Source organism: Phaethon lepturus, unplaced genomic scaffold, assembly GCF_000687285.1.
Source record: "Phaethon lepturus isolate BGI_N335 unplaced genomic scaffold, ASM68728v1 scaffold28864, whole genome shotgun sequence".
Taxonomy (NCBI): domain Eukaryota; kingdom Metazoa; phylum Chordata; class Aves; order Phaethontiformes; family Phaethontidae; genus Phaethon; species Phaethon lepturus.
In genome coordinates this window covers 8154-21187 of record NW_010535967.1, presented here as the reverse complement: position 1 = coordinate 21187, position 13034 = coordinate 8154, and the positions used below count along the sequence as shown (strand labels likewise).

Sequence of the window (13034 nt, the reverse complement as noted above, 5' to 3'; positions counted from 1 at the left end):
GGATCCCTCTGTCGGTGGGAGGGTGATGGGATCCCTGTGTCCGTCTGTCTCGGGGAGAATGGGTTGAGCTCCACCTTTTGTCTGTCTGCCTGAGGGGACTGTTGGGATTGATTCCTTCCTCCGTCAGTCTGAGGACGCGGAGTCGATGTTTTCCCCCTTGTAAAGTTTGAGGGGGTCAGTGTGACCCCACCTGCGAGGGACAAGAGGGGTGCGTCCCTCCCCATGTGAGGGCAGGCGGGTGTCCACACCTGCCTGGCTCCGTCCCTGCCTGCCCAGGGAGCTCCTGGCAGCAGGGAGGGTGCAGCAGCCCTGCTGTTCCCCTCTCCCCATGCCTGTCTATGAGGACGGTGAGGTCAGTCCCTTTGTGGGGCACCTGTCTGGGCTGAGACCTCTCCCTGGGCTGGCCACACCGTCCCATCAGCTGCTGCTGAGTCTAGAGCTGTGACTGTAGGGCAGACGGGTTCCCTTCTCTGCCTGGGCTGGGTTATCTGGTGCCCGACACCCACCTTCTGGGCGTGGTGGGGCCTTGTGTGCCCTCAGTCTCTGTCTGGGTGGGGCCCAGAGGTAGGACAGGGTCTGCAGGTTTGATTATGCTCTTGCCCTGTCAAGCTGTGGGAATGGACAGGAGGGAGAACCTTGGACTGAGATTGTTGTCACTCTTGAAGTGGGGCACTCTTAGCTTTTTGTATGCTGGGGACAGGATTGCTTATAACTTTGCTTGAGAACTGGGTGGGACTGCCCATACATAGTGGTTTGTGAAATGCTTGTGGATCATGTTGGATGCTGGCAGTCAGTATGGCTGTGGTGATGCAGAACAAGCCCTGTGGGCAGAAGGGTGGGGAGTGACCCTGAGACAGCCAGCTGTGTTTGGCCAGAGGCTCAGAAAGTGCCAGTGGGGTGTGTGACAGGCTCTTCTTTTCTCAGGTGAGCCCTCTGCTGAGGGAACGAACACTCTGTGCTCCCAGGTCAGGGAAGCATGTCCCGTCGGAAACAGACGACTCCTAACAAAGTTCATTGTGAGTATTATGTTACACAGCATTGTGGGATCCTTGTCCTAACTGGATTGTTGTGGAGTGAGACAGAGAGGAGGGGAATGATGAAAAGCTACAGTTTGTGGGGGAATGGTGGTTATTCACATTTCGTCTTGGGGACTATAAGAAGAGAAACTGAGCTGTGTGCATCGGGGGAGCTGGCTGCGTCCTGGCATGGCAGGACAGTGATAGGCTTGAACAAACAACTAGTGTTGTAAAGGTAGGTGTGTATGTGCAGGGACTGTAGCTGTGCTTTGCATTCACCCTGTCACAAGTGCAAGTTAGTATGCTAAGAAATGTGACTTCAGGGCTCTGGCCTATCTTGGGTAGCAAAGGAAGTTCTAGGCAAGGTGGTTTGAGTGTGTGGCTGAAAGCTAGAAAGTCCTGGGTTCTGATGTTTGCCCTACCACAGACTCAACCGACTGACCTTGGGCATGTTACTTAAGCTCACTGTACCTCAATTTCCTATCAGGTAATGTAAGTAAAGCCATTTGCTCTTTCCTTGCAGGGAATGGGCAGTGGCTAAGTAATTTACTGGACAGATAAATGCTATCTGTCAGATCATTCTTGAGCTGAGCTGGTAAGGCAGATCTCTCTTTCTCCAGCATTGTCAAGACCCTGGCATTTGTTTGATAGTGTAAGGGCTGAAGATGCTGTACATCAACACTTCTTGCGTGCTGGCTACAGCGGGATGTTAGTGGAGCTAGGAGACACGTATGGATGTTTGGCTGCAGGGGAACCTGCACGTATATGGCTTTTGTTTGACTGATTGCAGCAGAGGGAAGTTGGAGGGACTGAAGCTATGCCCTTGTACACACCCAGCTCTGTGGCTGGAGACATGTTTGGAATTTGGGCTGGAATGAGGAAAATAAATTTCCGCTTCTGTAGACATGTGATATCAAGGCTGATGAGAGGGCCCTAGGCATTGCTAAGCTGTAGTAGCTGTCAGGAGTATGGGACACAGAGCTGAATGCTGCAGCCCTAACACTGCCTCACTTTGCTGCTGGCTTGCATGTCTCTGTTTCTCTGTGCTGCCTTTTTGTATGGGTATGGCAACAGGAATCTATGCATGCTGTTCTCTGTACTAGAGGAAAACACATTGTGATGTAGCCTACCTAACCCTTTGCACACTCTGCGAGTGTACTGGGGAGAATTACCTCTGTCTAGGACTTGAAAGCCCCATTGGCTGCTAGAGCTAGGCATGGGAGAGCTGACAAAGCTTTCCTTGGTGGCCAGCGTAAGAGTCTTGAGGTGTGGCTTTTGGCATCTGTGCTGACTTGTGCTCTCCAATTCCTGCTTGTGGGTGTTGGGTTCAACAGTGGGCAGAGTATAGCTTTGATTTGCCTGATAATACGTTAACGACTTTGGAATTGTCTTCTGTAGAGAAATTTGATGTCCTGTGTGCTGTCTTATGATGCTAGTAACACATCTTGTGTCCACACACACTTGCTTCTGAGAGCGCCCAGATACTATTGCTGCCATTTAGATCAGACTTACATAAGGCATGGACTTGCGCCATCTCCCCTGGTGTAGAGCCATGGTCTCTCCTGTATGGAAACCAAGGGGTACAACAGCTCTAGTGGTGCAGGTAGAGTTTCCATGGTGTTTAGTGGGCTGTTTTCTGCACTACACTGCGTAAGGGTTATGTTCTTCAGAAGCTTGTACTATTATATACAGAACTATACATATTATGGAGTTCAGTTGTGCACTATTTTCACAGTGAACATTGCTTTTTTATCTGCAATACAAGTGATTGTGTCTCCAGTTTTGGTCTCAGGGGAAGCTATCTGACAAACATGCTACCAGCGGGCATGAGGTTGAGGTTATGGCATCTGGTATGCCATAGAGAGGAATTCTGGGACCTGTTCACCTCCTTTACATGTGGTACATTGCTACAGAGCAACTGTTCAACAGGAGCCATCAGGAGCAGCAAGTAGGACCACAAGAAAATAAAGGGACCGAAAGATGCAAGAAACATGTCAATGGTGATGTCTCCACCTTGGGATGGAAAATCCCCACCAAATCGTTGGGACTTCTCTGTCTACCTAGCCTGCTGTGTATCTGGAGGGCCCAGAAATGGCATGCAGTGCACTGACGAGGATAATCGGAGAGAGCATCAGCTCCAAGAACTGGGTGAGCCAGCAGAATGAGAAGTCAGGCTGAAACATAGCAGACACGTTACTGAGACTTCTTCACAGGGACTGAAGTGGTTGGGAGGAGAGGAATAAAAGGGACAGCAGGTATGCAGCTTTTTATCCAGTTGTCTGCAGCTGGGGTCTGATTTGTCAGGCTGTGGGGCTGGGGAAGTGCCTTTTGGATTTGCATAAATACCACTGTGAATATCTAATGGGACACATTTGTGGGAGGATGGTGCCTCCTTCCTTGCATGGCCACTCCGTCTTCCTTCTTGGATTCACTAAGGCAAGCGACAGCTGCAGATCTCATCTCCCTGGCTTGCTCAGCACCGCCTCTTTCCAGGGTTACCTCCCAGACTTGGCATGGCCCTCATTTAACCTTGCTCTCACAACAACGTGGTTTGCTGTCCTCACTTAGTGCAGAATCACTTTGTTTGGTGTGCAGAGTGACCGGCTGAGAAGTTGTGTGGTTACAAGTCAAAATAGTTTTAAATGGAAGTTGATGTGTAAGGAAATTCAAAAGAATACAGAAACAATGATAAAAATTACTATTATCACAAAAGTCTCATTGTGCATGGTGGCCAGTCCTACAGTTTTAACTGTAGTCATTTTGCCTTTGGCAGGGCTGCAGCACATAATTGGCTCTTAATAATTTAATTTTGTTTTGCCACATGGTGCATGAAAAACATTTACACCTGACAAAGTGGTAACAAATAAAACTGTAATACTGAAGTATACTTATTGCATTGCCCATTCCACATTGAATTGAAAAATACAATGCAGTTGTATTGTTCAACAATGTCGTTCCTCTGGAGATACCTTAATTGGTTCAATTGGTCTTTATTTTCTCTTAGAGTCTAAAGTATAAAATCTTTCTAAGCAATTCATCTGATCTTGCATTCGAGCCCATCCATTGCTGCACTGTCACTCCATCAGTTATGGACTACTCGCTGTTCTTGTGCTTGGCAAGAATTAGTTGCAGGTGTTAGCATGTGCTTTTATTTTCTCTCCCTGCTGTCCTGTGAGCTGTTTTTCTTTCTATTGCTTGTACCCTTTGCAAGTGATGCTTATTTTAGAACTCCTGAGAACAGCTTTTGTCAGTCAAATTAATTCCCATTTCCTAGCTCTGTTTACCATGCTCCCAATATCCCATTAATCCTCTACTTCCTCTTCTCTCCGATACACACACTTTCTGTGCTCTTCAGTGTTCCTTGAATTCTGCTGTCTGTAATATTCCCAGTTTGAAGAGAAAGTGTCTTACAAGAAATAGCACCCAGCATTCAAAACTGAGCAGAAATGTTACTTGCATCAAAATCCTTGGTTCTTAAAGGGCTCTGTGGGCTGACATTGTTAACTCTTTCAATTGTGTTGTTTTTCATTTCAGTAACCACTACAGCAGTGTGGACAACCCAGAATAGCGATGGGGCAGGTGGACTAGATCCACAGTGGTGGAAAGACTTGCAAATTTCAGGTCCAGGAAAGGAACACAGAGAAGACCTACATGAACAGGGACTTTAAATTGCTGTACAAGGAGGGAATAAAGTGGCTCATCTCTGAGAGACCTTTCTGTTTAGGAAGGAAGACAGGGGAATGATGCAGTTTCTTTGGATTTTGTTTTGTGGATTTTGGGTTGAGGGTTGTTTGTTTGTGTGTTTATTTTCCAGAATACCTGAGAGCTATCCTGCATTCACACAGTTCAAGAAGGGAAGGGCTCAGGAAAAAATTCCTTTCTGGCTACCAAGGTGACACCCCAGCAGATCCTAGCAGTCATATCTGCCCCTGTTGCACAGTACCCCAGGGCTGCCCCCCACCTCCACAGCTGCTCACCTGGCATCCCACTTGTTCACAGGATTATGGAGAGGAGAACTGGAGTGCAAAGCAGAGGCATTTGTATGGTCTTTCACTGTCCTACATCTCTAGCTGTTTGTAAAACAAATACAGTGACTTGTTTTGGTGTTGTGGTCAGCCTGCAGCCCTTTTTGTATTTAATAAAGAAACTTCTGGAGAAGAGTCTGTGAATTCAATATTGAGCATAACATCCTTTACTGATAGCAGCAATCCTAAAGCTGTTGCCTGCCTTAACTTGCTTTCCAAATGAATGTAAATGTATTCAAAGTGGGGTGGAGGTGGGGGTGTAAGTGTCTATGTGTGAGCATGTGTGTGCAGAAACAATAAAAGTATAACCCCGTACCTATCAAACGTTAAAGCTCTAAAGCTTCATCGAAGTAGGACTTAGTCCATCAGTAGATGAACAGGACACTCTTCCCTAAGTTCTTTTGAAGACAGTTTAAAACATACGAAGTTATGTATAAGCTAAAGATAGCGTTTTTAAAAGTTTGTCTTTCTCAATCCCATGAGGCCTTTTAGATAGAGGCAAGTGGAGGATGCACAGGATGTTGTCTGCTAACAGCACTGGTTTGGTTAACAGTTTGCATTTCTGGCTGTAAGCTGATAGTGCTCTGCACTGCGCTGAATCAATGCTAACTTGGTTTTGTGTGTGTTGTACAGAAAGGCCACTGGCAGACATGTCACTCTTGGTTGTTGTGATTGATGTTAGTGTTACTGAGAGGAGGTGTTTCCTCTTCAGTCACCTCATATAAAGACCACGGCTTTTAAAATCCTGCAGACCATCTGCATCGTCTGTGTATCTAAGCAGGCACCTACCTGCCGTTAGACTCCAGGCTGCTGGTCAGCGGAAACATAAGCCATTTGGAAGCGGGAAGAAAACAAACAGATAGCTGCTTCCACTAGTGTTTGGGAATGCTGTTTTGTAACTGTCACAGGTAGCATGTCTCCCACCATAGTTTTACATCTCTCCTGTGTTCCGCAGGTTTCCTCATTTCACCATACTTTCTCTTTGTCTTGCAATGCTTTTACGGTCTCTGGGCTTTTATCCTGGTGGTTTGTGGATATCTGCTTCTTGGAGAGGCACTGTAATTCTGTAGTGTCTGCTGTTTGTGCAGGCTGTATCTCAGTCCCACCAATGTGAGGTTGTGGTCCAGACATAAAGCAGCACTCTAGGTTATGAAAACCATTCAGTGCTGGAATGGCTTCTGATGGGGGTATACAAGTCACAGCAATCGTGGTGGTAACTGCTGCTTTCAGTGACAAATAGATTTAGGGTTGCTGCTCAGCACCTTTCTTCAGCCCCCATGGATTGTGCTCTCAAGTCTTCCCTGCAGCAACTTTTCTCACATTTCTGAAACAGAATGATAAATGCCTTCAAATGCTTTTGGAAACCTCCATGGGGATGTTGGGAGCTAAAACTCTTCTCCCACACTCTCTGTGAAACTTCTGAATGTCTTTGAAATCTTCCATAAATTACTGTTTTTTAAAGCACTGCCAGAAATTAAGAGGTAAGCACCAGAAAGGCAGTGTGAGTATGAATATGGGGCAAGCTGGCTGAAACAGTTTAGCATGTGGGAATGTACCTGTCCTGTAACAGGACTGGTGCTCTTTCAATGGGTCAAAAATTCAATTCCCTGGTTATACTTAAGCCAGTTGTGGCCCTATACTAAAAGATACAATTTTGTTCTGAAAGCTTTTGTTTTATATGAAAAATGCACTGCATCTTCCTTAGCATTTTTGTATTTATGCTTTGAGTGGTTCTTGAGAACTCAAAAATCAGTTGAGAAATTTAACCCAAAAGCTAGCCCACTGGGAACTTCAGCACCTTGTCTCAAGTGCTCCCAGCTCATCCACTGAAAGAGGCAAATCATGACTACACCTGGAACAAAGTAATTTATTTGATTTAATATGAAAACTACTGGTTGCTTTTTATTGTTATTCTTTGGAACCAAGAGTTCTCCTTAGCAGGGATTGATGTAAGAAGTTTTCTTTCAGAAAAGCACAAATAATTGCCTTCTTCCAGTGTGTTTGCCATCTCCGATGGCACAGTGATCAGTGTCTTTCAACAAAACAGACTGTAAGCTATTCTAAACAAGCATCTCAGCTTTCTGGGTTCATTCCTTTAGTTTTCTGTTTTGAACATATGAAGTGTCACTGAGAGTTATTCTAGGCAGAGCCACTCCTGAGCAAGGCATGGTAGCAAAGCAAGTTATCCATCATGTAAGCAGGAGAACACCAGCTCCAAACACAAACATCTTCTTGAAGGGCAGCTTGTCCTCAGTTCTTCTGGGACAGAGGGTGGGGACAGAGCATGCCAAGGACAACCCCTGGTTTTAGTATCATTTGTGGAGATCAGATGAGGTGCCAGGCACTTGAGGAGATACTATTTTTGTGCAAGTTGCCAGTTATAGCAGGGAATAGGACTTTAATGATTTAGAAGAGCCATATAGCACTATGCCTCATTTGGGATACTCTCATAATCCCCGAGCGGCTACCCCCCTGCCTAGAGCTGTGCTATAGCTCTGTTGGCAGGTGTGTTGGTAGCAGGGAAAGCCACCTGTCTACATATGGCATATGTATGAGGTCTCACAGGGGTCGGGTTGTGGCTGGAGTGGTGTATAAAGAGTATGCTGAGAGCAGCCCGATGCTGGACACTTCCATTAGTGAGATTGTTCTAGACACAGGGACTGGACTCGCGTCAGTGGGTACGAAAGGATGGTGTTGCAGGGTAGGCAACCAGAGAGGTAACTTCAGAGGTCCTGCACAGTGCAGCTGAGCAGCCCCACACCTGTTGTGTTTTTGGCAAGCCTTGGTGGTGAAAGCAATGGAACAGCACCAGTCTGACTCTTTGTCCTTGTGGCTGCCAGGGGAGCAAGTCTTTGCAGGGCTGGAGGAGCAAGCCCGCCAAGCCATGATGAAAAACAACTTTCCTGGAGCTCTTGGGGACCAAAGGCCACCCATTCATCCACTGCAAGACCCTGACTCCAGCAGCAGTGAGTTCTGCCCCTTCCAATAATGGCAAGGTAGTGGACTGGGGAGACTCTGACAAGGGGTGAGGCTAGGTGCTGCACAGCTTGGGGGGGTGTCCTCTGAAGACCATCTTACCCAACTCCTCCTCTGGGTTAGCCCTTGGCCCCTGTGCAGGACTTAGTGTCAGCAAAGAGCAAGGCTGCTCCCTAAGGGAAGGCAAGCCCAGAGCCACGGACCACCACAGCACAGGCTGGGCAATGACCTGACTTCTGGGATGCAGTGCCAGCTTAGCAGAACAGGGTGGTAACAGCAGTGGGTCCAGCTGATGGCCTGTGATTGCCAAGCAAGCAGGTTAACAGGCCAAGTCCAGGGACTCTACAGAGCCCTTCAGGGCCTGAAGTGCCCCAGCCTGAGTTTAAATGAAGCCCCTGTTCAAGAGGGTGTGGGTAGAGGCCCCAGGTGATGCTGGTCAGGACAATTTAGGCCTGTGAGTGCCCTCAGGGTTCTGACTCTTGGAATAACTGTTCTGCATGTTCCAGGTGGCAGTGATGATGAGGAAACCACTCAGGATGAAGTTTCTTCCCATACATCTGAGGAGGATGGCTCAGTGGTGAAAGTGAAGAAAGAATTGGAGAATGCAGAACAACCTGTGGCTGGAACCCCACTGATGAGAGAAAATGAGGCACGTGTGTACTGGCTCTGCACTCACCTTAGCTCCTAGGGAGAGAGAAGGGTACTGTCTAAACACCTCCTGTCCCCACCATGGTTTCTTACCTTTTCCTTCCTCCCAATTCCTCCAAGCAATGTCTCCTGGCAGGAGGAACGGGCATAAAGATCTCTTGGGCTGCCAGGAACAGGACTGCTGATTGCAGGCACAAATTGCTGTTCTCCTGGTTGGTCAAGATGATTGTGCAGAGTGTGTCCCTTTCCTTCAGTTCTAGTACCTTTCTCTGGCTGACTTCCCCTTCCCTTCTGCTACAAAGCAGGCCTTGCCTACCAGAGCCACTGTGCTGGCAAGAGCCTGGGTGCAAGCGGGGCCATGAGACCCCTGCCTGTTCTCCCCGAGACAGCAGGAGTGTTGCTCAGAGGCTACATAAAGCAAGTTTTGGACTGCAAGAACACAAACCAGCCCCAGTGGGACTGGGCACACAGCACTTGATCTGGTCAGGGCTTGCCTGCAGTCTTGAGTAGATACTAAGGGAGGGTGGGGTGGCTGTGTGTGGGGAATCTGTGTGCTTTACACAAAATGGCTTTTCCTCCCTGTAGGTGCCTGAGAGTTTGAATGCTGACCCTATACTGGGACTGTCACAGTGTCCCCTCTGCCAGCTGGAGTGTGGAAGCAGAGAGCAGCTCATTGCTCACGTGTACCAGGTAGTGGATGGTTCCAAACTGTGGGATAACTTTGGCCTTAAGCCCCAAATCCAGAAACAGGGTGGCTTTGTTCTGGTCTTTGCAGTCACAGAACTGAGCTTCGAGCTAAGATGTGATTGAAGTTTACAGCAGTAAACTGTGTCCAGAGGGTGTCCTGGGGCAAGGATCACAATCAGCAAGGCACTGCTCTGCAGATCTGGAAAACACAACTCTATCCCAAGGCAGTCTCTGCAAGCGGTTGCAGGCTAAAACCAAGCAGTTCCTTCAGATTAAACACAGAAGCAATTTTTACATCTTTCAGTGAGATAATAAACCCTCCTCCTAATCACTCAGTTCTTTATTTTGTACCTTTATCACAGTTCCCACCCATGAAAACAGCTGTTTTTCATTTGAAATTATTCCTGTATTGCACAAAACCTGTGCTGGAATCTCACAGGTTTTATTGTCAGTACTCTCTTCACAGCACATCAAAGTCTGTAAAAGAAGGAATGAAGCAGAACTGAAATGGCCACTTACTTGCACCAGCTGACTGTCTCCATCTAAGCGCTTCCTCACCAGCATCCTGCCTACTGTTAGTCCAGTCATGCTTTGTCCAGCAACAGCAGCTCCTCAGATGCATTTCTGAAAACAAGGGTCAGGTCTTACAATCTAAGTCTTTTTTGCACTGGAATGGAGCTGTAGAAAGGTTTCCTTTGCTGTTTGACCTGTGATACCTGAGATGTCTTGAGCTTGGGCTAGGAGCTGTCAGACAGAGGTTTAGCAGTAAAGTGTTCCCATTCCAAGAGGCTGAACGGAATGGTTTGCTGTGTCTGTTGAACATGCCTCAGGCTGGGCAGGGAGCTGGGCAGTTTGTAACTAACAACTAGTGTGGTTAGTGGTTGTTTTGCAGCACACTGCAGCTGTGGTGAGTGCCAAGAGCTACATGTGTCCTGTATGTGGCAGAGCCCTCAGCTCACCAGGATCCCTTGGGCGACATCTCCTGATCCACTCAGAGGACCAGCTGTCAAACTGCGCAGTGTGTGGAGCACGCTTCACCAGCCACGCCACGTTCAACAGGTCAGGTTCACCCTGGCTGGTGAGTGGGCTAGGGTACCCACATTAAAGATTAGGTGGGTTGCCTTAAATGACACAGAAGTCATGGCTGTGGACCCACTAAGGCCTGTAAGAGAGTTGTGAACACCCTCAGTGAGTGAGATTCCCTCAATCACTTCCTGCATGCAGCTCTGCATCACCTGCTAAGACCTCCACAGGCTGTGCTGCTAAAAGGATGTTCCTTAGCTCTGTGAAGAACTAGAACCATGTAGAAAGCACTGGGTCTCCAGTCACTGGAGAACAGACTGCTTCCCTTGCCCAGCAATCCACCAGAGTAGGTCTGTATGCCCAGATGGGTTCATCATTTCCAGAGCAGGACTACAGGCAGACACCAAAATGTTCCTTGCTTGTCTCCTGCCTGGTGGAAGATTATCCACTGACTATTTGGTGGAATAGGGCTGAAAGGAAAAATCCAGATCTGATGGGGAGGAGCAAGTTGCTGGCTAATTCCTGTTTTTGTGCTCTTCCAACCCAGATACTGCTCTGGGCTAACCCACTTCCTTCCCCTGGATATGATGTTGCTTCATTTTAGAAATTCAGACATGTTTGTGGGCAGGAATGGTTTAGCACAGGCCTCCGTCATGAGCTGTAGTAGGGGCACTGTTCATTGCATCCCCCTGAGATGGGGACTTTTCCATCAGCACCAAGTCTCTGACTCTCTGCTCTTTCTGCTTTCCAGTGAGAAGCTGCCAGAGGTGCTCAGTGCAGATCGCCTGCCAGCACCGCAGAGTGAGGGCCCCTCCAGTGTTGAGGGGAAAGACATTGCCTTTCACACTCCTGTGTATCCTGCAGGCATCCTCCTAGTGTGTAACAACTGTGCTGCTTATCGTAAGCTGCTGGAGGCACAGACACCTGGCATGCGAAAGTGGGCGCTTCGTCGGCAGAACGAGCCCTTGGAAGTGCGGCTGCAGCGTCTGGAGCGGGAGCGCACAGCCAAGAAGAGCCGGCGGGACAATGAGACACCTGAAGAACGGGAAGTGAGGCGTATGCGGGATCGAGAAGCTAAGCGCCTGCAGCGCATGCAAGAGACAGATGAACAGCGGGCACGGCGGCTGCAGAGAGACCGGGAGGCCATGCGACTGAAACGCGCAAATGAGACCCCAGAGAAACGACAGGCCCGGCTCATCCGGGAGCGTGAGGCCAAGAGGCTCAAGCGGCGCCTGGAGAAAATGGACATGATGCTCCGGGCACAGTTTGGCCAGGACCCCTCTGCCATGGCTGCTTTGGCAGCTGAAATGAACTTTTTCCAGCTGCCGGTGAGCAATGTGGAGCTGGAGAGCCAGCTGCTGGGAAAAATGACCTTTGAGGAGCAGAGCAACAGTGCGCTGCATTAAGCTACAGCCAAGGACTGTGCCACCTCTGCTGCACCTGCCACAGGTGCACTAGCAGGCTTCTACACTCAGGAGGCTGCTGTGGGTCCTGGGCTGACTCTCCCTGACAGATGGTTCTGGTTTTCTCCTGAACACGGGAGGAGAACAGGGCGGAGAGAAGTCTGCCAAAGTAGCCCTGGTAGGAGCAGATTCTGAGGATACAGTCTGCTCTGGGGACCAAGTCACAGCCTGTGAACAGAGGGAAAATAAATTAATGTTCACATTTATTTAGTCCCCTTTACCTTTTGTGCTTTGTGCTGTTCTTGGACCCTTGCCCCACAGATGGGTTTGGGCTGCTGCAGTTCTGCTGTAGGTGAAAGCCTACCTCACTAAAAAGGGATCTTGTTTACTGCAGCATGAATTACGGAGCTGAGGACTTTGATAGTCCACAGCTCCTCCAGGAATAAATGCCTTGCTGTTTGTGCCTATAAAAAGGAAGCAAAGGAGGCTGTCATCTCCCTGGAAATGGCTGTGCACACCCTTTCTCTTAACACTGTCATTATGTGCTTATTTGCAGTAGCATCCATGGAAAAACTAAGAGGAAACTGAGTTCCTGTTCTAAGATACCCCATATAAACACTAACAGAAAGGCTGACTGAGGTAAGCAAGCAGCAAATAAGTTTGCTGGTTTACTCACAAGTTAATTTTCACTTAACAGCATTTCAGGTTTGCAAGTGAAAGAGTTGATTGAATGGTAAACAGGTTAGGTCAGTTCTCTAGTACTGTATGGATTCGCTTTCCCCTTTACTCAGCACTGATGAGGCCACACCTGGAATACTGTGCCCAGTTGTGGACTCCCCAGTGTGAGAGAGGCAGAGGCATACTGGAGAGTGTCTAGCAAAGGGCCACTAAGATGGTGAAGGGACTGGAGCAACTCTGCTGTGAGGAAAGGCTGGGAGAGCTGGGACTGTTCAGCCTATAGAAGAAAAGGCTTGAGCCGGGGAGAGGGGGGTCTTATCAATGCTTATAAATATCCAAAGGGAGAGCGTAAAGCAAATGGAGCCAGGCTGTTTTCAGTGGTGCCCAGTGATGGGACAAGAGGCAACAGGCACAAACAGAAACACAGGAGGTTCCCTCTGAACATCAGGAAACACTTTTTCACCGTGGGGATGACGAAGCACTGACACAGGTTACCTGGGGAAGTTGTGGAGTCTCCCACCTTGGAGATATTCAGAAGCCACGGTCCTGGGCAGCTGGCTGTAGGTGGCCCTGCTTGG

The 13034-nt window shown here is 48.4% G+C and overlaps 1 protein-coding gene across 3 annotated transcripts; it reads left to right on the top strand.

The window, feature by feature from the left end:
- Positions 1-930: 930 nt before the first annotated feature.
- On the top strand, positions 931-12043 carry ZNF821 (zinc finger protein 821). 3 transcript variants are annotated; one of them, XM_010286029.1, is made up of 7 exons: positions 977-1016; positions 7882-8007; positions 8524-8666; positions 9251-9355; positions 10245-10411; positions 11127-11191; positions 11240-12043. In XM_010286029.1, the coding sequence occupies exons 1-7, from the start codon at positions 977-979 to the stop codon at positions 11779-11781; spliced, it is 1188 nt and encodes a 395-aa protein (XP_010284331.1). In that variant the 3' UTR covers positions 11782-12043. The 3 variants fall into 3 exon arrangements, with proteins under 3 accessions (XP_010284330.1, XP_010284331.1, XP_010284332.1); XM_010286028.1 differs by having other exon boundaries at positions 931-1016; positions 11127-12043; XM_010286030.1 differs by lacking the exon at positions 977-1016 and adding an exon at positions 3191-3271 and having other exon boundaries at positions 11127-12043.
- Positions 12044-13034: the final 991 nt, after the last annotated feature.